The sequence below is a fragment of the Rhinoderma darwinii genome, chromosome 10 (genome assembly GCF_050947455.1).
Source record: "Rhinoderma darwinii isolate aRhiDar2 chromosome 10, aRhiDar2.hap1, whole genome shotgun sequence".
NCBI lineage: Eukaryota > Metazoa > Chordata > Amphibia > Anura > Rhinodermatidae > Rhinoderma > Rhinoderma darwinii.
The window spans coordinates 7,814,612-7,840,263 of record NC_134696.1 but is presented as its reverse complement, the minus strand read 5'-3'; the positions used below and the strand labels follow the sequence as shown (position 1 = coordinate 7,840,263).

At 43.0% G+C, this 25,652-nt stretch overlaps 1 protein-coding gene across 4 annotated transcripts in view; it reads right to left on the bottom strand.

Annotated features, from left to right (window-relative positions):
• Window positions 1–7,862: 7,862 nt before the first annotated feature.
• The window catches only part of UBE4B (ubiquitination factor E4B), a 56,833-nt gene continuing 39,043 nt past the window's right edge, over window positions 7,863–25,652 (bottom strand). For 2 of the 4 annotated variants that reach the window (XM_075839307.1, XM_075839304.1), the window contains 9 exons: window positions 24,244–24,342; window positions 23,824–24,059; window positions 21,626–21,752; window positions 20,316–20,460; window positions 18,968–19,102; window positions 18,693–18,884; window positions 18,320–18,494; window positions 17,403–17,549; window positions 14,105–15,368 (listed from right to left, as the gene is read on the bottom strand). In XM_075839307.1, coding sequence (XP_075695422.1) covers window positions 15,307–15,368; window positions 17,403–17,549; window positions 18,320–18,494; window positions 18,693–18,884; window positions 18,968–19,102; window positions 20,316–20,460; window positions 21,626–21,752; window positions 23,824–24,059; window positions 24,244–24,342 — 1,318 coding nt within the window. In that variant the 3' untranslated portion in view covers window positions 14,105–15,306. Of the gene's footprint in view, window positions 7,882–14,104; window positions 15,369–17,402; window positions 17,550–18,319; window positions 18,495–18,692; window positions 18,885–18,967; window positions 19,103–20,315; window positions 20,461–21,625; window positions 21,753–23,823; window positions 24,060–24,243; window positions 24,343–25,652 lie in introns of those variants that run through there. The other 2 variants (XM_075839306.1, XM_075839305.1) reach the window with 2 other exon arrangements.

Sequence of the window (25,652 nt, the reverse complement as noted above, 5' to 3'; positions counted from 1 at the left end):
AAACTAAGTGTTTGGGCGTCCACTTGGCAAATGAAGTTTAATGTAGATAAATGTAAAGTTATGCATCTTGGTACCAACAACCTGCATGCATCATATGTCCTAGGGGGCGCTACACTGGCGGATTCACTTGTTGAGAAGGATCTGGGTGTACTTGTAAATCATAAACTCAATAACAGCATGCAGTGTCAATCAGCTGCTTCAAAGGCCAGCAGGATATTGTCGTGTATTAAAAGAGGCATGGACTCGCGGGACAGGGATGTAATAATGCCACTTTACAAAGCATTAGTGAGGCCTCATCTAGAATATGCAGTTCAGTTCTGGGCTCCAGTTCATAGAAAGGATGCCCTGGAGTTGGAAAAAATACAAAGAAGAGCAACGAAGCTAATAAGGGGCATGGAGAATTTAAGTTATGAGGAAAGATTGAAAGAATTAAACCTATTTAGCCTTGAAAAAAGACGACTAAGGGGGGACATGATTAACTTATATAAATATATTAATGGCACATACAAAAAATATGGTGATATCCTGTTCCTTGTAAAACCCCCTCAAAAAACAAGGGGGCACTCCCTCCGTCTGGAGAAAAAAAGGTTCAAGCTGCAGAGGCGACAAGGCTTCTTTACAGTGAGAACTGTGAATTTATGGAATAGTCACCGCAGGAGCTGGTCACAGCAGGGACAGTAGATGGCTTTAAAAAAGGGTTAGATAATTTCCTAGAACAAAAAAATATTAGCTCCTATGTGTAGAAATTTTTCCTTCCCTTTTCCCTTCCCTTGGTTGAACTTGATGGACATGTGTCTTTTTTCAGCCGTACTAACTATGTAACTATGTAACTATGTAACTATGTAACTATAATACTGCCTCCTATATACAAGAATATAACTACTATACTACTGTCCCCTGTATACAAGAATATAACTACTATAATACTGCTCCTATATACAAGAATATAACTACTATAATACAGCCCTCTATATACAAGAATATAACTACTATAATACTGCCCCCTATATACAAGAATATAACTACTATAATACTGCTCCTATATACAAGAATATAACTACTATAATACTGCCCCTATATACAAGAATATAACTACTATAATACTGCCCCTATATACAAGAATATAACTACTATAATACTGCTCCTATATACAAGAATATAACTACTATAATACTGCTCCTATATACAAGAATATAACTACTATAATACTGCTTCTATATACAAGAATATAACTACTATAATACTGCCCCCTATATACAAGAATATAACTACTATAATACTACTCCTATATACAAGAATATAACTACTATAATACTGTTCCTTATATACAAGAATATAACTACTATAATACTGCTCCTATATACCAGAATATAACTACTATAATACTGCCCCTATATACAAGAATATAACTACTATAATACTGCCCCTATATATACAAGAATATAACTACTATAATACTGCCCCCTATGTACAAGAATATAACTACTATAATACTGCTCCCTATATACAATATTATAACTATTATAATACTGCCACTATATACAAGAATATAACTACTATAATACTGCCCCCTATATACAAGAATATAACTACTATAATACTGCCCCCTATGTACAAGAATATAACTACTATAATACTGCTCCCCTATATACAAGAATATAATTACTATAATACTGCCCCCTATATACAAGAATATAACTACTATAATACTGCTCCTATATACAAGAATATAACTACTATAATACTGCCCCCTATATACAAGGATATAACTACTATAATACTGCCCCCTATATACAAGGATATAACTACTATAATACTGCCCCCTATATACAAGAATATAACTACTATAATACTGCCCCCTATATACAAGAATATAACGACTATAATACTGCCCCTATATACAAGAAAATAACTACTATAATACTTCCTCCTATATACAAGAAAATAACTACTATAATACTGCTCCAATATACAAGAATATAACTACTATAATACTGCTCCTATATACAAGAATTTAACTACTATAATACTGTTCATATATACAAGAATATATCTACTATAATACTGCCCCTATATACAAGAATATAACTACTATAATACTGCCCCTATATACAAGAATATAACTACTATAATACTGCCCCCTATATACAAGAATATAACTACTATAATACTGCCCCTATGTACAAGAATATAACTACTATAATACTGCCCCTATATACAAGAATATAACTACTATAATACTGCCCCTATATACAAGAATATAACTACTATAATACTGCTCCCTATATACAAGAATATAACTACTATAATACTGTTCCCTATATACACGAATATAACTACTATAATACTGCCCCTATACAAGAATATAACTACTATAATACTGCCTCCTATATACAAGAATATAACTACTATAATACTGCCCCCTATATACAAGAATATAACTACTATAATACTGCCCCCTATATACAAGAATATAACTACTATAATACTGCCCCCTATATACAAGAATATAACTACTATAATACTGCCCCTATATACAAGAATATAACTACTATAATAGTGCCCCTATATACAAGAATATAACTACTATAATACTGCCCCTATATACAAGAATATAACTACTATAATACTGCCCTTATATACAAGAATATAACTACTATAATACTGCCCCTATATACAAGAATATAACTACTATAATACTGCCCTTATATACAAGAATATAACTACTATAATACTGCCCCTATATACAAGAATATAACTACTATAATACTGCTCCTATATACAAGAATATAACTACTATAATACTGCCCTATATACAAGAATATAACTACTATAATACTGCCCCCTATATACAAGAATATAACTACTATAATACTGCCCCCTATATACAAGAATATAACTACTATAATACTGCCCCTATATACAAGAATATAACTACTATAATACTGCCCCATATATACAAGAATATAACTACTATAATACTGCCCCTATATACAAGAATATAACTACTATAATACTGCCCCTATATACAAGAATATAATTACTATAATACTGCCCCTATACAAGAATATAACTACTATAATACTGCCTCCTATATACAAGAATATAACTACTATAATACTGCCCCCTATATACAAGAATATAACTACTATAATACTGCCCCCTATATACAAGAATATAACTACTATAATACTGCCCCCTATATACAAGAATATAACTACTATAATACTGCCCCTATATACAAGAATATAACTACTATAATAGTGCCCCTATATACAAGAATATAACTACTATAATACTGCCCCTATATACAAGAATATAACTACTATAATACTGCCCTTATATACAAGAATATAACTACTATAATACTGCCCCTATATACAAGAATATAACTACTATAATACTGCCCTTATATACAAGAATATAACTACTATAATACTGCCCCTATATACAAGAATATAACTACTATAATACTGCCCCCTATATACAAGAATATAACTACTATAATACTGCTCCTATATACCAGAATATAACTACTATAATACTGCCCCTATATACAAGAATATAACTACTATAATACTGCCCCCTATATACAAGAATATAACTACTATAATACTGCCCCTATATACAAGAATATAACTACTATAATACTGCCCCATATATACAAGAATATAACTACTATAATACTGCCCCTATATACAAGAATATAACTACTATAATACTGCCCCTATATACAAGAATATAATTACTATAATACTGCACCCTATATACAAGAATATAACTACTATAATACTGCCCCTATATACAAGAATATAACTACTATAATACTGCCCCCTATATACAAGAATATAACTACTATAATACTGCCCCTATATGCAATAATATAACTACTATAATACTGCCCCTATATACAAGAATATAACTACTATAATACCGCTCCCTATGGACTTCAATACTAACTCCAGAATTTCCGCATTTGTCTGGAGCAGCACTGTGGGTAGAGGTAACAGATCCGCTATGGTCAGCAGTGTTGCAGTAATGGTGCTGGTTCTTTCTGTAATCACGTTACAGGCAATGAAATGAGTCGCCAACACGCCTCGTTCACATCTGCGCCAGGGCTTCGTTCCGTCAGAGATTTCCATCAGAATGGAACCCTGACTGAAACAAACGGAAACCATAGGTTTCCGTTTGCATCACCATTGATTTGAATGGTGACGGATCCGGTGCAAATGGTTTCCGTTTGTTTCAGTCAGGGCTCCGTTCTGATGGAAATCTGACGGAACGAAGCCCTGGCGCAGATGTGAACGAGGCGTGCTTATATCAGGTTACCAGGGAGACGATCTACACAATACAGAACATGGATTCTTAATGCAGTACTACATCCTACTACTCATTCATCCCCTGCGGTTATCTGCTGTAATTATTACATACAGCTTATATTGTGATGTATTCCATGTGAACTCGAGGTGCCCAGACGCCAACCTGTCAGCAGAGCAATACAATTATTTATCTCAATATGAGGCTGATTGTTACCATGCTGAATTGTAATGACTGAATAAAATATAGTTCATTCCCATTTACTTCCGTATAGCATACCCTCCGACACAACCCACACAGTCCCTGCACCCTACCATGCAGCATACCCTCCAACACAACCCACACAGTCCCTGTACCCTTCCGTATAGCATACCCTCCGACACAACCCACACAGTCCCTGCACCCTACCATGCAGCATACCCTCCAACACAACCCACACAGTCCCTGTACCCTTCCATATAGCATACCCTCCGACACAACCCACACAGTCCCTGCACCCTACCATGCAGCATACCCTCCAACACAACCCACACAGTCCCTGTACCCTTCCATATAGCATACCCTCCGACACAACCCACACAGTCCTTGTACACTGCCACATAACATACCCTTCAACACAACACACACCGTCCCTGTACCCTGCCATATAGCATACCCTCTAACACAACCCACAGACCCTGTACTCTGCCATATAGCATACCCTCTAACACAACCCACAGTCCTTGTACACTGCCATATAGCATACCCTCCAACACAACCCACAGTCCCTGTATCCTGCCATATAGCATACACTCTAACACAACCCACAGTCCCTGTACCCTGCCATATAGCATACCCTCCAACACAACCCACACAGTCCCTGCACCCTACCATGCAGCATACCCTCCAACACAACCCACAGTCCTTGTACACTGCCACATAACACCCTCCAACACAACACACACCGTCCCTGTACCCTGCCATATAGCATACCCTCTAACACAACCCACAGACCCTGTACCCTGCCATATAGCATACCCTCTAACACAACCCACGGTCCCTGTACCCTGCCATATAGCATACCCTCCAACACAACCCACAGTCCCTGTACCCTGCCATATAGCATACCCTCCAACACAACCCACAGTCCCTGTACCGCCATATAGCATACCATCTAACACAACCCACAGTCCCTGTACCCTGCCATATAGCATACCCTCTAACACAACCCACAGTCCTTGTACACTGCCATATAGCATACCCTCTAACACAACCCACAGTCCCTGTACCCTGCCATATAGCATACCCTCCGACACAACCCACACAGTCCTTGTACCCTGCCATATAACATACCCTCCGACAACACACACAGCCTCTGTACCCTGCCGTAGAGCATACCCTCCAACACAACCCACACCGTCCGTGTAAAACCGTGAATTCAATAGGTGCGTGATGCGCAAAAAAACGCACAATAATAGGACATGCAGATAGTTTCACGCAGCGTTTCTTGCGTGAAATATACGGAATGTCTGAATGGACGCATTGAATTGCATAGGTCCGTGTGACGGCCATTGTTTTAACGCGCGTAACACGGACGTGAAATACGCTGGTGTGAATAAGGCCTGAGGTGCAGGGAGGACTTTTCCTGGAGTCTCCTGTAGTGAATTGGACAGCGGAACGTTATTAGTCTGCGCAGCACGTTATATTCTGCCAGAAACCGCCTCCCCGGTGACCCTTTCACTGTCACAATGAGATCAATGCAGACCCTGGGCTGGTATTCTGTAGAGGGGATGCTGAATGATTTGCATGCAAGCCGCTAATCTATTATATTGCAGCCACAAGCCGCTAAACAAGGATTACACTCCCCCTGGTGTAGAGGGAACGCTTAATTGCTTCTTATAGAGAGGGATTTGTGTTTGTACTGCCTTGTAATAATATAATCCTGTATGATCTCCTGCCTTATCGCTCGCTGCTTCCTTGTCCACAAATGGTCACATGATAAACCAAGCATTCTAGAAAAGCGGCAATTCATTGTTTTCCCCCAATAAATGATTAACACATTAATATGAAAACAACATAAAACTGGTTGTTAAGGGCAGGGTCGGGCGTGCGTGCGTGCGTGTATCTATAGCACTATCACCCTATAAACGATGGATAGGATTAGATACAGTGGCTCAGCAGACAGTATCACACATGATAGGATTAGATACAGGGCCCAGCTCGCTGACATTGCGGCTCCAGCGCTGGATCCAGGAAAGGTAACAATAATAATTATTTTGCTTTTTTTATGTTACTAATTATTTTCTTGTGTTTTTTTTCGAGGACTACTTCAATGACCGCGTTTTTTTTTATTCTCAATAAAATGGTTAATGAGGGTTGTGTGTTTTTTATTTCAATAAAATATTTTTTCTGTCCTTTTTTTTTTTTTTTTTTACTTTATTACCGCCTTAGTAATCTCCTCCATTACTAAGACAGGGCTTAACGTTATGCCGCTGCAGAGGCTAACACTAACCCCCATTATTACCCCGTTACACACTTCCACCACAGGTGCCGTGTATGATCCAGTACCCGACCATCTGTGCTGACGGTCGGTACCGGGGCGGCTGCAGGCTGGTATTAGAAGGCTGGGGCAGGCCAAAAACAGCGGCCCTCCACACCCTTGTAATGTTAGGCGGCGGCGGCTGCTGCTTGAAAATTGGGAGGGACCCTACATCATTCTTTCCAATTTTTTTTTTTTTTTTTTTTTTTAAAATGACGTGGGGTCCCCCCCACTTTTCATAACCAGCTAGATACAATAAGGCTGGGTTCACACTACCTATTTTCAGGTGTAAACTAGGTGTTTTACGCCTCGCACTACGCCTGAAAATACGGCTCCAATACGTCGGCAAACATCTGCCCATTAATTTCAATGGGTTTGCCGACGTACTGTGCCGACGACCTGTAATTTTACGCGTCGCTGTCAAAAGACGGCGCGTAAAATAACAGCCTCGTCAAAGAAGTGCAGGACACTCCTTGGGACATAATTTGAGCCGTTTTTCATTGACTTCAATGAAGAACAGCTCCAAATTACGGCCGTAATTGACGCCTCGCAAAACGCGAGTACGAGCAATTACGTCTGAAATGCAGGAGCTGTTTTCTCCTGAAAACAGCTCCGTAATTTCAGCCGTAATTGTCGTTATCGTGTGCACATACCCTAAAGAAGCAGCAGCGCCACTGTTTCTGGCCTGTCCCAGCCTGATAATACCAGCCAGTGGGCGACCATCACTACAGATGGTCAGGTACTGGATCGTACCTGGCTCTTCCCAGCACCCCTGGTGGCGGTGGGTACCGGGGTAATAATGGGGGTTAGTGTTAGCCTCTGCATCCGCTAACACTAAGCCCCGCCTTAGCAATGGATGCTGTCACTCAGCCAGCGGCCATTACTAAGGCAGTAGTAATATAGTTTAAAAAAACCACAAAGACATAGAAAAAATATTTTATTGAAATAAAAAAAACAAAACACAACCCTCATTAACCATTTTATTGATAATATAAAAAGCCGTCATCTAAGTAGCCCTGGAATCCGATGTAGTCCAACGACCGAACCTGTAAGAAAAACACAAACACAACAAAAACGATTAGTAACACATGTGGTAGGCTTAGATACAGGACCCATGTGTGATACTGTTTGTCAAGGTAGGCTTAGATACAGGGACCAGCAGACAGTTTCACATATGGGCCCTGTATCTAAGCTTACCATGTGGTTATGTAAGATGCTTAGATACAGGGCCCCAGCAGACAGTAATGTTATACAGTATAAGATTACTGTGTGCTGGGGCCCTGTATATAAGCCTACCGTGTGGTAGGGTTATATACAGGGCCCATCAGACAGGATCACACATGGGCCATGTATCTAAGCCTACCATGTGATTGGCTTAGATACAGGGCCCAGCAGACAGCATCACACATGGGCCTTGTATCTAAGCCTACCATGTGATTGGCTTAGATACAGGGACCAGCAGACAGCATCACACAATCTGTGATCCTGTCTCATGGGCCCTCTAGGCCTGCTACATCGTAGGCTTAAAGGGGTTGTCCAGTCCCTAAACATTGATGGCCTATACTCAGGATAGGCCATCAATAGCTGATGGGTCGGGGTCCGTCTCCCGGGAGCCGGCCAATCAGCGGTTTTGAAGGGGCCACAGCACTCGTACGAGAGCTGCTTCCCCTTCATTTCCCTTAGGGTATATTCACACGGCCTATGTTCGGCCGTTTTTCGGGCCGTAAACGCCCGATAAACGGCCGAAAAATTGGAAGCCGACGGAGCATTTTTCGCTGTGTTTTTTTACGCGTAAAAAAACGGCCGCAAAACAGAAGTGCAGGACACTTCTCGGGACGGTTTTGGATCCATTTTTCATAGTCTGTTGAAAAAAGCTCCAAAAACATCCGTAAAAAAACGCTGCGAAAATCGCGAGTGGCACAAAAAACGCCTGAAAATCAGGAGCTGTTTTCCCTTGAAAACAGCTCCGTATTTTCAGACGTTTTTGGTCACTGCGTGTGAACATACCCTAACTGGCTCACACTGTGAATCGCTGTCACGGATTCACAGCGTGAGAAAGTGACCGGAATGAAGGGGAAGCAGCTGTCGCAAGAGCGCTGCGGCCCCTTCAAAACAGCTGATTGGCGGGTCCCGGGAGACGGACCCCGCCAATCAACTTCAGCAGACAGGGATATTAATTTACCCTCCTCTTAAGCCGCAGCGGATGTCCGGACTCTATCCGGGATCAGGATGCTTCGCACAGCGCTGACATCAGGACCTCCGCTGAGCTCCGGAAGCAGCAAGGTAAGTACTGTAGTTACTATAATAACTTTTTATTGATGTGGTGCGGGGGGCCGCGGGCCCCCCTGGCTTCGGGTCCCGGTCGCAGTTGCGACCCCTATAGGTACGCCACTGGTAAGGGTCCCTGGACTAAATTTACTCTAGAAACCAAAATCAAGCAGGAAGCTCCTGGTGCACAGACTAAATATAACACTCCCCTGTCTAAGGCCCCATGCACACGACCGTAATTGTCATCCGTAATTCCAGATGAAATTGCGCACCCATTCATTTCTATAGACCTTTCTGTTTATTTATGGATGGGTGTCCGGTTTGTAGAAATGATCCGCAAATTATGGAACACGTCCTATTCTTGTCCGCAATTGCGGCAGGCTACGTATCCGTAGCCGCGGACAGTAAAAACGATTACGGTCGTGTGCATGGGGCCTTAGATAGATGTTCATCCTGAGCTTCCTGATTCATGCCACAGCTACAATGATGATACAGCAGGGGAAGCAATGTATTGTGAGGTCTGTTACTCGGTACGAGGAGTATGAGCATCATGTATCTGCTACATTGTGGCCAAGTGTTGCCTAGTTGTGAATGTGGAAAGCTGGATGACAACCCCTAATAGCAGGAAATGGGGGGGGGGGGGGGGAGGCTTTATGTAGATCGTCGCCACTATGAATGGATATGAAATATGCCCAATTATTACTTACCTTACGAAGTCTGTTCAATGGTCTGTCCCTCTTCCATTCATTATAAGGGCTTTAGGATAACGGTGTTCTCAGCTCCCCTGCAGTATTTACGAGCGCGTCCGCCAAACATAAAGGGTTATGAATTGGTCACCTTTAAAGCACTGAACACTTCTCTAATAATAGCTGGGACGACGAGCGCCGCGCGTTTTATTAAGGTCTCATTGCTAGAAGACTATAAATAATGGACAGGAGGCACCGCAGAGTTTTCTACACCCAGGACTCTAGACCCGTCATGATCACCTACACGATCGGCATTCGCAGAATAAGCTCTGCTGTGTTCCCAGCTATTAACTGCTACAATACATGGATAATGTAAACCGTCCATATAAAGATATTGTATCACCGCCGGACACATCTGTATTTGCTCAGAGTAACTCTTCAAAAAACCCTTCGACGGCAATGTAAAAACTTTTTTGCAAATGTGTCCATAAAGGGATTGTCTGGTTAAGAAAACCCATTTCCATGCACCCTATTTAGGGAATTCGGAGTTAATAGAGGGGGGAGGGTCTTCTCTGGACCCTCATCTCTTGGTCAGAGTGGAGAGCGGTTACGTGGAGCATCTCTCTCTCTGGAAGACCCGTCCTGTATTACACAGACAACACATTGATATGAATAGACACTGTGTAATGCTTCATTTCTCCTCTGGAGGCGCTGCAGGGAAATTGAATACTTACTGCCAGGTTTCCCCATAGATTACAGCTGATCGCTGGGGATTCCAGCAAGGGGACAGTCTGTGATCAGGTTATGGTCAAGGGACCCTGTGACAAGTAGGGAGCATTATGGAGCACGGCGGAGGCAGCATTACGGAGCACGGCGGAGGCAGCATTATGTTTTGGAGCGTTTTTTCTTCAGCAGGAACTGGGGCTTTAGTCAAAGTGAAGGGCATTATGAACAGTTCTAAATATCAGTCAATATTGGCAGAAACCTGCAGCCTCTGCTAAAAAGCTGAAGAGGAAGTTCATCTATCAGCACGACAACGACCCAAAGCAGCAAAAGAATGGCTTCACCAGAAGATGATCAAGGTTTTGGAGCCAGAGCCCAGACCTGAATCCCATTGACAATCTGTGGGGTGACCTGAAGAGGCTGTACACAGGAGATGCCCCCACAATCTGACAGATTTGGAGTTTTTGCAAGGAAGAGTGGGCAACAATTGCCAAGTCAAGATGTGCCACGCTGATAGACCTCTACCCAAAGTCTGAATGAGGTCATAAAGTCAAAGGGTAATTCAACAAAGTATTAGTTTAAGGGTGTGCAGATTTCTGCAACCACATTATTTTTGTTCTTTACTTTTCCACCCTAAAAGATTTAGTTGGGTATGGGGGTATAACATGATGGTCTTATTTCATAATTCAGGTTTTATTTACAGGACAATTGTCCTGGCAGCGAAATAGTTAATCTCCCGTTTCCTTAAAGCTCCTCCTCTTTATAAATAGATTGTGAACCGGTAACTTGAGTTCTGCACGTTTTTGGGTCACTAAACACCACAATGACACAACATCCTTTATCTATCACTAATCATGAATCAGCGCTACTGAAACAAATGTTCATCCACATAACAGCCCACGAACCGTTCTACGGTGTTTACCCCACGCACACCACCGTAGATTTCATCCATCCGTAAATGTCGTCTGTAAATACGGATCCGTAGTCATTTATAGTCATCCGTAGATTATCCGCACGTACGTGACGTAATTACAGACAAGAATAGGACATGTTCTATCATGGCACGGACACCTATCAGTAAAAATACGGAAATGTGTCCATAGTCCAAAGAAATGAATGGGTCCGTAATTAGAGTCCGTGAATATGGATGAAAAATACGGTCGTGTGCATGCGGCCGGAAATCTGTTTTGTTCCAATGCATCTGGAACTGGGGTCTCAAACTCGCGGTGCCCCTGAGGCTGTCATCTGCTGCCCGCGGGGCTTCGAAGCTCCCTCGGGAGACAGCAGGCCGAAGGAGGAGCACGCCGGCGCTCCTACATGATGTCATGAAGGAGCGTAGTCCCTTTCCTGCGCTAATACTGGACGGTGTATCTGACCTTACCAGGCAGCAGACGCCTCTAATGCATCACTGTATTCAGCTGTAAAGATGACCCATATCCGCTAGATGTTTGTCTCCTACAATAGCTGTAAATTAGATCCAAAATAATCAGCTCCTAAATAGCTCAGAGGTTCACACGACACTCACGTGAATGGTGCGTGCGGCAATATCTGCGTAAACAGCTGAAACACCATTTACATGTATGGGATGATTCACATGGGACAAAAAGGCTGCAGATTTTCCGTGTGGAATATCCGCATTTGAACAAATCTCATCCAGATTCTGCTGAACATTTTCTGCATAAAAATCAGAGCAGGCTCGTTCTGTTCTGGATGCTTACTATAGATTTTACCGATTTCAAAGGAGAAAGGGAGAAATTCTCCGCAAAATCTGCACGTAACATGCGCAGAAAAGCTGCAGCATTTCCTTCCCATGTGAATCCAGCCTTATACTGCTACATAGAAAACAACCTGGTCACAAATGTAAACAAGACCATGGTATTCTCCATTTAGGGTCTTTGTAACATAGAAGGGATTTGGTATGAAAGTCATAAGCAATAGATTTCCAGGCTGAATATAGGACAGCTTACAAATAGTATGTAGGGTCTGGTGCACACAAGGATGATGAAATGCAAATATAAAAATCAACAAACATGCGAATGTACAAATGTCCCATAGCACGGTACTAAACATAAAAATGCATATGGCCGCTTCCGGTCCACTTTTCCAATGACGGGGCAATGCACAAGGTAGAGCATCTCAATGGTGATACATAGTCCCTATGGCTTCATACTATGGAGCAATAGGGACTATACATGCCACCCTAGAACAGCTCCATACGGCTGTAATGTGGTGCAGCAAATGTTGCTTTTTTTTTAATGCAAAATCGGACAAAGAAACAAAAAAACTTGTTTCTCCATATGAAATAAAAGACATAAGGATGTCCCGCATGGGCCCATAGACCTCTGTGAAAGGTCATACAGCCGTGTGAATGAGCCCTAAATCTATACTGAGACATTGTGTGGCTGAAATAAATCCTCAGAAATGTGTGAACAGGTAATCATAACTTCCCAGTGCTTTTCCTCACGTGACATCTACGGGATTTTAAAGGGTAATTTGCATCTCATAAGGTGAAGGGACGTTACTAGGCGTTGCATCGCTTTCTGATAGCTGGGAGTCCGACTTCTGGGACCCGCACCGATCCTGAGAATGAACAGGCTGCAGAGCTGATTTAGTGCCGCGTCCCATTTACTGTTGCTGATCCCGATCATCCGCTGTGCAGGGGACTGCAGCACGGCAGCCCGCTCAAGTGATTAGGGCCGTGCTGCAGTTCCCCGTAGAGTGGGCGGCCGGAGGGGCTGCTGTGCAGAATTTTTTTTTTATAATTTTGTAAAATATATTTAAAAAAAAGTTAAAATAAATCCCAAATGAAAACCTGGACCTCTTCCTAAATGCTGAAATCGCTTATAAAACCATAAGAAATAGCTTCCATTTCCATTGTTGCTCGGCCTGAACATCCATCTTATTTCTGTGGGAAGAGGTTAGATCGGCCGTTGGGCATTGCTGGTGGGATGACAAGAGAAGACGATCTGACGGAAAATTCAATATGACCAATGTACATTAGGGATCTGGTATTGAAGGTTAAAGGGGTTGTCCAGTTTGGTGGCCTGTTTTCTGATACTGATGACCTATCCCCAGGATAGGTCATCAGTATATGATTGGTGGGGGTCCGACATCCAGACCGCGCACAGATCAGTTGTTTCGGTTGCCTCGTCGCACCGGAAGCAGAAGGCTCCGACCACTGTACAGCAGCCCTGCTCCTATTCAAGTGAACCCAGCACGCTATACATTGTACGGAGCCTTCTACTTCCGGCAATGACCCCATGCATGGCTTCCGGAAGAGCTGATCGGTGCAGGGTCCAGGTGTTGGACCCCCACCGATCATAAACGGATGACCTATCCTATGGATAGGTCATGAATATAAAAAAAAAAAAAATCACAAATTGGACAACCCCTTTAAGTAAATACAAGTGAAGAGGGTTTTTTCAGGACAAAAATGGTCAGACTATCCTAGTCGCTAATATAGAATGGACATCGCCTTATTATGATAAACTAGACATGAAAGCGGACAGGAGTCACATCCAGGTTCTGTCGGGTTCGTGCATTATTTAACCTGGCCGACCGTTACGACAAAATGAACACTCCGCACACGCTGCAATGTCGTCATCATTTATTGTTTTTTTTTTTCCCCAGACTCCGTAACTCAATGAGAAGTAGGGAGTAAAGTCTTCAGGAAAACTGAAAATATAAGGGGGAGGGTAAACACACGTCTTTTTTTTTCTTTTTACAAGTTTCATTTTAAAAGTTTCCTGCCTTTCCACATGAAGAGAGTACAGGATTTCAAGTATGTTGTGGAGGGCAGTAATACAAAAAGGTTTCATAAAAAAACGAAAGCAAAAAAAAGAAAAAAAATAACGAAAAACCTTTGCACATGCCAGTCCCCCCTGGCACCAATCACTTTGGTAAGGCTAAACAATAGGTGCAAACCGAGATTTCACATACAGGGCATTATCCTCTCACACGTCAGCAGGAGGAGGGGGGGTGCAAAGTAGGATTCGGGCGTAACCTGGCAAACCGTTACCTCCCGAAATCTCCGGAAAGCCAGCAATTAAAAGCAATACCCAGTGCCGCTCTTTCAAAACAAATAAAAAAAAAAATCAGTCTATTCCCCTCCCCCACATTTAGGCATAAAGAAAAAGTAGAAAAAAAAAATAAAGCATCTAAGCCTGTGATAAAACGTTGCGAAGCTTAAAACAAATATACTCATAATATATAAGTATATATTCAGTAATATATATTATATATTATACAGATATAGATCATAAAAGAACGCTCCCCAAAATTAGACTTTGCTTCGGGTCCCAGAATCAGAATAGCTCATCTCGGAGAAGCGGTTGGGGTTATAACCTAAGTGGCGAGATAGATATCAGCCAGATACGGATTTTTTTTAGATATTTCCCATATCCTTTTATATTGGATTCCTGGCAGGTAACAGAGAGAGAGGGCGGAAGAAAGAGGGGAAAAGATGGCGGTGGCGGGTGTCGTAGCAGCAGAAAAAAAACTAAAAACAAAAAAGAAGAATCAGGACTGATACATTGTTGCAGTCAGCTTGTTGCCAGCTTGTAGTGAAACCTTCTTGTTTTCTGTCCACCTGCTCTCCTGCCCGGATGAGCTGAAGGTCTCCGTCTCCTGGACCGTATTTGCTGGCCTTTGATAAGAAAATATAATCCCCTTTTATTTTTTCCTCATCGGGTGAGCTTGTCAATGCGTGTGATATTATTTAAATATATGTACAGGGTTTCATCTGCTGTGGTGTGGCGGCCTCCAGAATGACAAACCTCTCCGTTATTCGCCACGTCATCGGTCGGCGCTGTGTTTCTCTCTCATCCACGCGTGGATCCTCTCCTTGAGTTCTGGCACTAAAATAAAAGTATTCAACAGATTTTAAACTTCCTGGAGGGTACATACTGCTTAAAGGGGTCCTCCGCTTTGGACAATCCCTACTTGTTAGAAGGGGTCCCTTGACAATAAGCAGATCACAAAGTCTCCCCTTGCTGAAACCTTCCAGCGATCAGCTGTAATCTATGGGGAAACCTGGCAGTAAGCGTTTAATTTCCCTGCAGTGCCACCACAGGAGATATGAAGCATTACATAGTGTCTATTCATTTCAATGTGCTGTCTGTGTAATACAGGACAGGACAGGTCCTCCAGAGCAAAAGACGCTCTAAGTAACCACTCTCCACTTTGGTCAAGAGATGACCCCCCCTCCTCTATTAACCTAGAATTCCCCTATGAAAATGGGTTTTCTAAACTGGACAACCCCTTTAAAAAAGAAGTTTCTAAATATGTGAATAAGTGGGTCTGTGTTGCAATAACCCGCTGTCGGACCCCCACTAATCAGACATTTAGGGCATATCTACTTGCTATATTATCAATGCTTAAAGGGGCGATCTTACTAAGGCAAACCTCTTTCCAGATACCCTGTTAGGGCACGGGGACGCCCTGGGGACCTACTCTGTGTTATTCAGAGTGTCTCTTCCTCTGGAGGACTCGGCACGTCCAGGCAATAAATAGGCAGGCATTTATCTGAATGGCCGGCATGTGATACCACATTTCCCCTACAGCAGCAGAAGAAACCCCTTTAAGGTGAAAAACCCATTTAGGTTACTGAATTACAGGACAATATGTGAAGATCTTATATGTAAATCATAAATGTTTGGGGTGGATATTTAGCGTGGCCTTTCTGTAAAGATAGATATTTAATTGCAGATATAAAAGAGTCCTCCGCCTAGAGAGTCTGTATGTTAACACCCTAAAATGAAGGTCTCCCAAGCCAAATAAAACATCAGGCGTGCCCGGCTAGCAGGAGCATTAACGCTTTATTTCACGATTCAATTATGGGACAGGAGATGCAACACCTTGAAGTGACAAACGATAAAGCGCGTGGTGTCCTAACTCCATAACAGACGGATGAGGTCCATCATTACACGGCTAGAAGCGGCCGCAGACCCAGTCACTTTGCTTTACAAAGGTAGTAAAATTCTTTGGGTCACTAAAAATAACCAGTTGTCCCATAAACGGGATTTGTAGCTCAATTTCAAATATACTTTGCGAATTATCTTTGATTGCTGTTAGTGAATGGAAACATTTTTTTACATTCAGTCTACTTGCACACGTTGCGTATTTTGCTGCGGAAAATACACATCAAAACTGCAACAATACGTAGAAATTCGCAGGTAAAAACTGAACCTAGTCGTGGGTTTTTCGATGCGGTTTATAAGTTTTGATGCATTTTTCCGCGTGTTGGGATGCTGCGGTTTTTGGTACGATTTTCCACAGCACTAGGCAGATACAATACGCAAGCGGAAACGCAAGATAAATTGGACACGCTGCGGATTCTAAAAAACGCACCGGTCAATTTCTGTCCCGAAAAGTACTGCAGCGTGTACATGGGATGTCCTGGAATCTCATTGACTTTCCTGGTATTGTATTACGCAGCGGATGTGCAGCACAGCAAATCCGCACGGCAAAACCAGACGTAATACGCATCGTGTGCATTGACCCTTAGGGGCTGGAAACTTGTCCTAAATGTTCAGAAATAGGTGCATGGCTCAGTCAAGATAGGTTTTCAACCTCTAGATGTAATTAAGAATGTTTCTATTCACTGACAAGAACAAGATCTTGAAAACAGCGAGGAATTAAAACAAAGTATATGAGAAAGTGAAAAGCTATTATCCAATAAATAATCTTCATTTACATAAAACGGCAAAACTCCTTTAAGAGGAGTCAGAGCAGTTTATCATGAGCGCAGCACGGCAGTCTGAGGCTTCAGGCCTGTAACTTCACATACCAATAACTCAGCGTTGAAGAACAGTAATAAAATCTGATCTTCACAATAATGTACATTTACTGTTTGACACTAAATTGCCAGTAGGGGGCAGTGTGCTTTTTACCTGGTTCAAGCATGCTTTCTGTGAGAGTTTGCCTATTAAAGGGATCGGTAGATGAATTAAGGAGGTGCCTCAGGATGATCGATCGGTCCATGATGGTTCCAGATGGCAGTCTCACTGGCTCTGACATCAAAGTGTCCATCAATGGATCTGGATGTGATAAAAGACAAAAAAAAAAAATTGTGTGTGAATATCCCGATCTTTACCCTGATGGATCATCACCGACAGGTTGTGATCCTGGTCTGTAACAAGATGGCAGTTATAGAGCAGTAAAATAAGCAATCCCAACAAGAGGCTATTAGAATTGATTAAAACGCACAGTAAGTGACTGACTCATTTCATGCATTTAAAGGGACGGTCCCGTAAAGTCGAACCTTGTTCATATGTCTTATTAGGTCACATGGACATCTTAAAGGAGAGGTAGAGGCAGAACGAAAAGCCGATGAGTAAGCGTGGCTCTCGCTCGAGCCTTCGCCTGAATGGCCACGTCATTATGCTGCAGGGGAAATGCAGCATCGAATCGGCACAGCGCTCACCTGAGCGCTTACGGAGCTTAATTTTAGCGATTGTAGGGGGGGTCTCAGTGCTTGGACCCCAATCAAGTCATAGTGACATGTCAAAAGTTTTGTTACACTTTAAAGAGAATTTGTTTCTAGGATAAACTCCTTCAAAATCAAAGGCCTTTCATTGGGGGCATTTCACCAATTCAGACGTATTACAGCACTTTCTAGACCCCCCCTAAAGGGATTTTCCAGAGAGAGAATTGATGGGCTAACTTCGCAAGAATGCTAGCTGATCGGCAGGGGTGCTGAGATGAGGACCCCCACCGATCAGAAGTTGATAGCCTTTCCTGAGCATAGGCCATGCGTTTTCTCTCTCCGGAAAACCAGATATAGGTTTAGGACATACGAGTAATATACCTCTAAATTCATCCGGTGCATCGCTATAATCGATCTCTGCCCGAGCGTTTCGTGCCACAATCTCCTCCACCTTCTCCGCCAAGAGCTTGAACTTTTCAATGGCAATTGTGGATTTAATTCCGGCCTTTTTCATTTTGGATATGACCTCTTCAAAAAGTTCTTTGCTATATGATCTCTGTGGGGAAGAGAGAAGCACAAATGCCATTGTAGTTTCATTCTGTTACTGGATTAATGGTGACTTACACATGACATATTGAATGATTGCAATGGGCTAGAACTAGGTCAAGTATTGAATGCCCTTCACTAGGACATGAAAAGGAAAGAATGTATATGTGAGATAGTCGCAGGTATAGGTAGGGGGGGCTACACTGACCTGGTCATCTGCTATGGCCTTTGCAAATCGGGCACAGTCTAAATGTAGGTAGATATCCGTGAGTTGATCCAGAAGTTTCTTTGGTTCAAACCCGTACTTCTCTGGGTTCTCCACCTTCAGGTCTCGACACTTCGGTCCGCATAACTGTTGCAGGTTGAAATTTAGCATGGCCGCTAACCGGGGACCCAGCTCCTGCAGAAGAAAGCAGAATATATATTGGTTAAAGATAAATACAACACGGGACATGAGCAGAAAACTCGAGTCTCAACACTCACAGGTCTCAGGAACGGCTTCTGCACTTGCTTGGTAAGAATGTGGAACATGTCAACGGTCTCTGTGGCTAAAGCCAGATAGGAACGGGAGACGCGCTCATCCTGAGCTAGCTGGGATTGACGGGTTTGCTGCTGATCCTGAAAAGAAAAATGATTGCAAATGTATTACCCATGGTGATTAAAAAGGATTCCTATCAAATAAGAGGTCACTACAGCTCTGATGGAAATGGGAGTTGCTTGTCCTTAAATTATAGAGGAAGGGGAAAAGTAGAGAAGCGCGTGGAGGCGTTACAATTGCTATTAAAATGTAATCTTTATTAATTAGCGAGAACGTTAAAAAAATCAACAGTCTGTATAAATCTAACGAATGTAGAGACCCCTATTTCTGCATTCTAACTGGACAATTGGCCCAAGTGTCCAATAGATGCCCAACTGTGCTGTCCCATAGTCGTCTAATTGATATTAACCCTAAATAATGGAGGCGCTTTTATAGATGGAATATAAATATGGCGCTGATCCACACCTAGATAGAGATAGAAGCACCTGTGTCGACACCTGGTTATATGAAGTGCGGGCTGATTGCCCTGTTACTAATATCCTAAGAATAATGGTACAGAATATGCTAATTAGGCATTACTTCATGATAAATAAGCCTTTGATTACTTGAAAATAATTATAATATTCAATATATTCTATATTAATAAAATGCTCTTGTGGTATCCGTAGAAATCCTGATTACCGGACGCAGTAAAAATATTACTGTCACAATATAAGGCTCGGATGTATTTATTGACAGTAACGGTGCGGTGCTTAGGAAACCCTAGAACTGCCGTAGGTGTTCTATATTAACCTTATATTTATTGGGTAGGGCAAATTGAGTTGCAGTTTCACCCGTGAGCCGCTCTCCCTGTATAAATCTGCTGCAGATCGTGCGCTGTCCGTGCACCGGAGCTCTGAACACCACTGACCAGCACCAGACTTCCTCCGCTCGTATGCTGAACGGAGGAAGCGACAGAGCAACGGAGAAGAGCAGGCTGGATGAGGGCGATGTGAAGCGCTACGTACTGCTCCGCTGCTCTATAGTGACTCCGCTCGCGTGCAGAGCGGGACAGCCGGGGCAGCTCGAGTGAGAGCCGGACCAGGACATGGAGTGAGACGCACTAGAAGTTATATCCTGGCTGGGTTATGGGGCGGAGTACCAATGTTAATTGTTAAAAAATGATATCGCCCAATCAAAAGACAGGTCACTACCGCTCTGATGGGACCTAAGCTGGGAATGGAAGTGGCTTGTCCTACCCCGGACTTAGATCCACTTTATCTAGGACATTAGGGAAATGAATATAAACCTCACCCGAGGCAGCTGATCCCAGTGTTCCTTGTTCCTCATCTCCTCTTGCATTTCATGGATTCGCTTCAGGGACTCCAAGCTCTCATCCAGCAGGAAGGTGGTGTCATTAATCAGCATGTTTATGTAACGCACAAACTGCTTCCCCGAGCTGCAAACACAAGAACGGCTCCGCGTCAATGTTACCACCAAAGCCGAACAGAAAACACTAAACCAACAGCATCGCGGCTGGACGGCTCATAACGCCACAACCGTTTTCTGCCGACTGTCGGCACCTTGTCGCGATGAGAACGAACGTGACGGACGCCGACCGAAAAGAGATCTCTGTGGAAAAGTTTATCTGCCGGGCCGTGCTGGATACATTCGGTCATTGTCCGCTGCAGTTTTGCGCAGTCGCCGTGACAAACGACAGATGTGCATCCCACCAATAGAAGCCCAGACCAGGCCCCAGATCAAGGCAGAGATCGATCAGCGATTTGTTGTTTTAACTTATGGAGTTGTTGTCCAGAATAACAAGTCATCAAAAAAACGGCCGACTAAAGTGTCTAACGTACGGCCAGCATTATAAACTAGGTTTTTCCGTCACGTTTATCATTCGTCATGATTTTTTTTCTATTAATATCAAGTTTCAAATATCTCCCAGGAGCATCAAGTATGGTAATTATGGAGTCCGGGGAGCAGTTTTAAAGTGCATGTCATATGTGACTTGGCGCACCGACTGCCATCACGCTGTCATGGACGCAACGCTGCAACCCTTCGGTGCCTTTCAGCCAATCGGCACTCCCTGAATCACTTTCTTATACATGTGCTTTATAAAGTGATGACAGAATAACTTTAACACGTGCTAAGGGGCTGTTTGGTTCTGCATTACTCTGCACATTGAGGTCCTGTTCACAGAGTATTTTGACAAGCTTTTTGGAGCGGAAACCGCTCCGCAAAACACGTAAAAAAAACGGCTGAAAATGCCTCCCATTGATTTCAATGGGAGACGGGGGCGGTTTAGAAGGGACATGCCCTATCTCCGCGCGTTTACGCCTCTGACCTCCCATTGACATCAATGGGAGGCAGAGAAAGCGTATTTCACTGAGTTTTTTGCCCGTAGCACTCAATGGCCACGGGCGAAAATCGCGGCAAACGACGTGCAGGAAGGACAAAATCTGCCTCAAAATCCCAAACGGAATTTTGAGGCAGAATTTTCCTCCTACAAAAAAACCTCAGTGTGAACGAGGCCTTAAAATCCCTTTCTTTTCCATGAAAAATACATGTTTTATACAATTCAAAGAAGATGTTTGTGGTTTGTTTACTGAACCACTCACTTGAATTCTTCCATAAAAGTGCCGTGATGAGCCGGATTCTGCCAGAGGCTTTTGAAGATCGTGCTTATGTGGTAGCGTATGGTGAACTTATCGTAGAACTCGCTGGTGGCTCCGGTGTGCTCGACATCTGTAGAAAGAAGGGAAAAACGTACATTTAACGGAGGACCAGGCCGAAGAGTGAGCGTGTCATGTAACAGAGCGTCAGATCAGAAAGACACGCCAGTTCCCTAGAGCTGCGGATGAGCTGGAGGCCGTGAGAGAACCAGAGAAAATCTGATTTTGCAAGTCGGCATAGCGGAACTAATGAAGGGAATCACTCTTGCAGAAGACATGAAAGAACTGTCCGAATAAACACAAGGTCATAGCATGCGACGCACACGCATTTCTCACGTTCCTGCCCATTAGCTACTGAGGGAACAGCTCGGAGGTCCTTTAATTCATTATGTTCTCTCTTATTATATCTTAAGAAGCTATTTGCTTATTATGGGTGGTTGCCCGCTGCGGACAATCGCTACTTGTTAGAAGGACCCTTGACAATAAGCTGATCACAAAGTCTCCCCCTGCTGGGACCTCCAGTGATCAGCTGTGGGCAAACCTTAGGCCCCCATGCACACGACCGGATTTTTCATCCATTTGTAACTACTGCCAGTAAATATTTATCCGTAATCATTTATAGTCAGCCGTAAAACATCCGTATTTACGGAAGGGTGTGCGTAAATATGGTCAGTATCGCATCCGTATTTACGGATCCACTAAAAAACAGGGAGGAATCTAGGGTAATCCCCTGGAGCTGCATAGCAACGCTTCCATAATTACAGAAGTATCCATAGACGTCTATGGAGAGTCCGTGCCATAATTACTGCAAAAAAAAGACATGTTCTATCATTTCTACGGCACGGACACCCATCCGTAAAAATATGGAAAGGTGTCCGTAGCTCATAGAAATGAATGGGTCCGTAATTACGGATGAAAAATACGGTCGTGTGCATGGGGCCTAAGTGTTCAGTTTCCCTGCAGCGCCACCACAGGAAAAATGAAGCATTACACAGCGTTGATTCATATCAATGTGTTGTCTGTGTAATACAGGACGGGTCCTCCAGAGAGAGAGGGAGAGCCGATCTACGTAACCGCTCTCCACTCTGACCACCAAGGGATGAGGATCCTGAACAGAAGACCCCCCCCCCCTCTAAGGCCTTATTTACACGAGCGTTGGGCACCTCGGCCGTGAAAAACGACAGTTTTTCACAACCGAGGTGCATCCGTGCTCGGCGCTGCGGGACGCGATGTCTCGCATCCCCCATATTTGAGAGTCTATGGAGTGATGCGGGAAAAGATAGGACATGTCCTATTTTCCCACGGACCCTTCACACGGTCCGTTGAAACAACGGCTGTGTGAACGGCCACATTGAATTACATAGGTCTGTGGGACGGCCACATTGAATTACATAGGTCCGTGGGACGGCCACATTGAATCACATAGGTCCGTGGGACGGGCACATTGAATCACATAGGTCCGTGGGACGGCCACATTGAATTACATAGGTCCGTGGGACGGGCACATTGAATTACATAGGTCCGTGGGACGGGCACATTGAATTACATAGGTCCGTGGGACGGCCACATTGAATTACATAGGTCCGTGGGACGGCCACATTGAATTACATAGGTCCGTGGGACGGCCACATTGAATTACATAGGTCCGTGGGACGGCCACATTGAATTACATAGGTCCGTGGGGCGGGCGCAGTTTCAACAGCCGTCTCACGGTTGTGTAAATAAGGCCTCATACCTCAGAATTCTCTAATAGTGTGTGTGAACGTGGGTTTTCTAAACTGCACCACACCTTTAAGTCTTAGTTATATGGCATCACAGGAAACGCACTCATGTCATCAACAGTAAAAACTGTTAACTAAACCTATACTTAGTTCAGCAGTTAAAGACAGAACTTTGTAATTAATTAATGCATGAGAATTAAATTAAAAAATAGCTTGTGTTAGGCTAGGACTGCTGGCCGAGCCCTAACAGTCCGTGGTATGATCATTGCACCGCGACCGTCCATAACTGGGTGCAAAGCAACCCTATTACATCAGGCCGATCCAAAACAGGTGCAAGCAACTGGGGACTACATGTCGGTGAGCCGTAATAAAATGGACTGAAAGTTTCAGAAGAGAGAGTTGAACTGCTACGTTATTCCTTACCTGTATAAAACTTCATCAGGGAGGGCACAAGAAGTTTGATTGATAAAGGATGACCTTCGATCATCTCAAAAAATTTCTGAGTCCGGTGCTGGATAGCTGGGTTAGTTACAAACATAACCTCCACCAGCTTGGCCACAAGGTATGGGTTTCGGATATAATTCTGGTTGCATAGCAGCACCACCAGGAACGTCGCAACATCCTGCGTACAGGACTCGAAAAGAACCTGAGGAGCATATCTGGAGGAAACCCAAGAAACCCAATGAGCAAAGCCACCGGCAAAGATGTACATAATCAACACTAGAGTGAAGCACATGTATAGAGGACATGCATTCACAGAAGCATGTAAAGCAGTTATTAAACATTTAGTCACATGTTAGTGTCCAGTATACAAAGGAGACCGATGATAAACCGTTTACTTACTGCACAATAAAAAACAAAAATTCAGCTACATCTTCTACATAAAACTCAGGCAGTGCAGCAAATATCTTGGGAATGTCGGGGTTTAAAGGCATCGTTATACTGGAAAGCAGAAGAGAAAGCAAATTCACAGTCATCAATACCAGATATAACAAACTAAATGACGAGAAACTTGAATTATGCAATGTAAATCTGACTGTCCAAGAATCCAGTCTATACAAGAACAGTTGTTTTGGTTTTTCTTAGATCTCATTATTACATTTTCCATCATATGAAAGGTCAACGACAATCAACAAAGTTATACAATCCAGTAAAAAAAAAAAAACTGTCCCATACAAGGGCTCGTCCACACGTAGCGGAATTGCTGCGTATTTTCCGTCCAGAATTGCGGACGGAAAATCCGCAGCAGAATACAGTAGCAGCAAAGTGGGTGCGATTTAACAAATCTCATCCGCATGCTGCGTAAAAATTCAGAGCATGAATTCCCCTGCGGTGCGTATTTTTCGTACCGCAGATTGTCAATTCCTGCGTTTTTCAGGAGGAGAGGTCACCAACTCCCAGCATTGTGAAAAACGCAGAAAAATCCGCACCATTTTCTGCAGTAGAAAATGCAGGAAATGGTGCGTTTTTTTTGCAGCGGAAGTTCTGCTAGTTTCTACAGAATTGCGGCAGAAATTTCTTGGTAACTACGAACTGGAATATAGTCTTCTATCTTTTTACAGTGGATGTTAGGAAGTCCCTGACTTTAAATTCTGGCATCTTTAAGGACCACTTATTGGGGCCAGACGTAAAGGCTTCCCATGAGAGAGGGGGTGTAATTAGATGATAAAAGTGATCTCATGTCTGGATCACACACACAGTTCTGATGAATTTTTAGGATCATTTTTTTGAGCCAAACACAGGAATGGACACGAAAGAAAAAAAGATGCATCAGTCTTTTCATTACAATTTTCTTTCTTTTTGGATCCATTTCTGGCTTTGGTTCAAAAAAAACGGAGCCAAAAACAACCACAAAAACTGCATCAAAACGGTGTGTGCGATTCTGACCTTAAAGAGGCTCTGTCACCAGATTTTGCAACCCCTATCTCCTATTGCAGCAGATCGGCGCTGCAATGTAGATTACAGTAACGTTTTTATTTTTAAAAAACGAGCATTTTTGGCCAAGTTATGACCATTTTTGTAGTTATGCAAATGAGGCTTGCAAAAGTCCAAGTGGGTGTGTATTATGTGCGTACATCGGGGCGTGTTTACTACTTTTACTAGCTGGGCGTTCTGATGAGAAGTATCATCCACTTCTCTTCAGAACGCCCAGCTTCTGGCAGTGCAGATCTGTGACGTCACTCACAGGTCCTGCATCGTGTCGGCCACATCGGCACCAGAGGCTACAGTTGATTCTGCAGCAGCATCAGCGT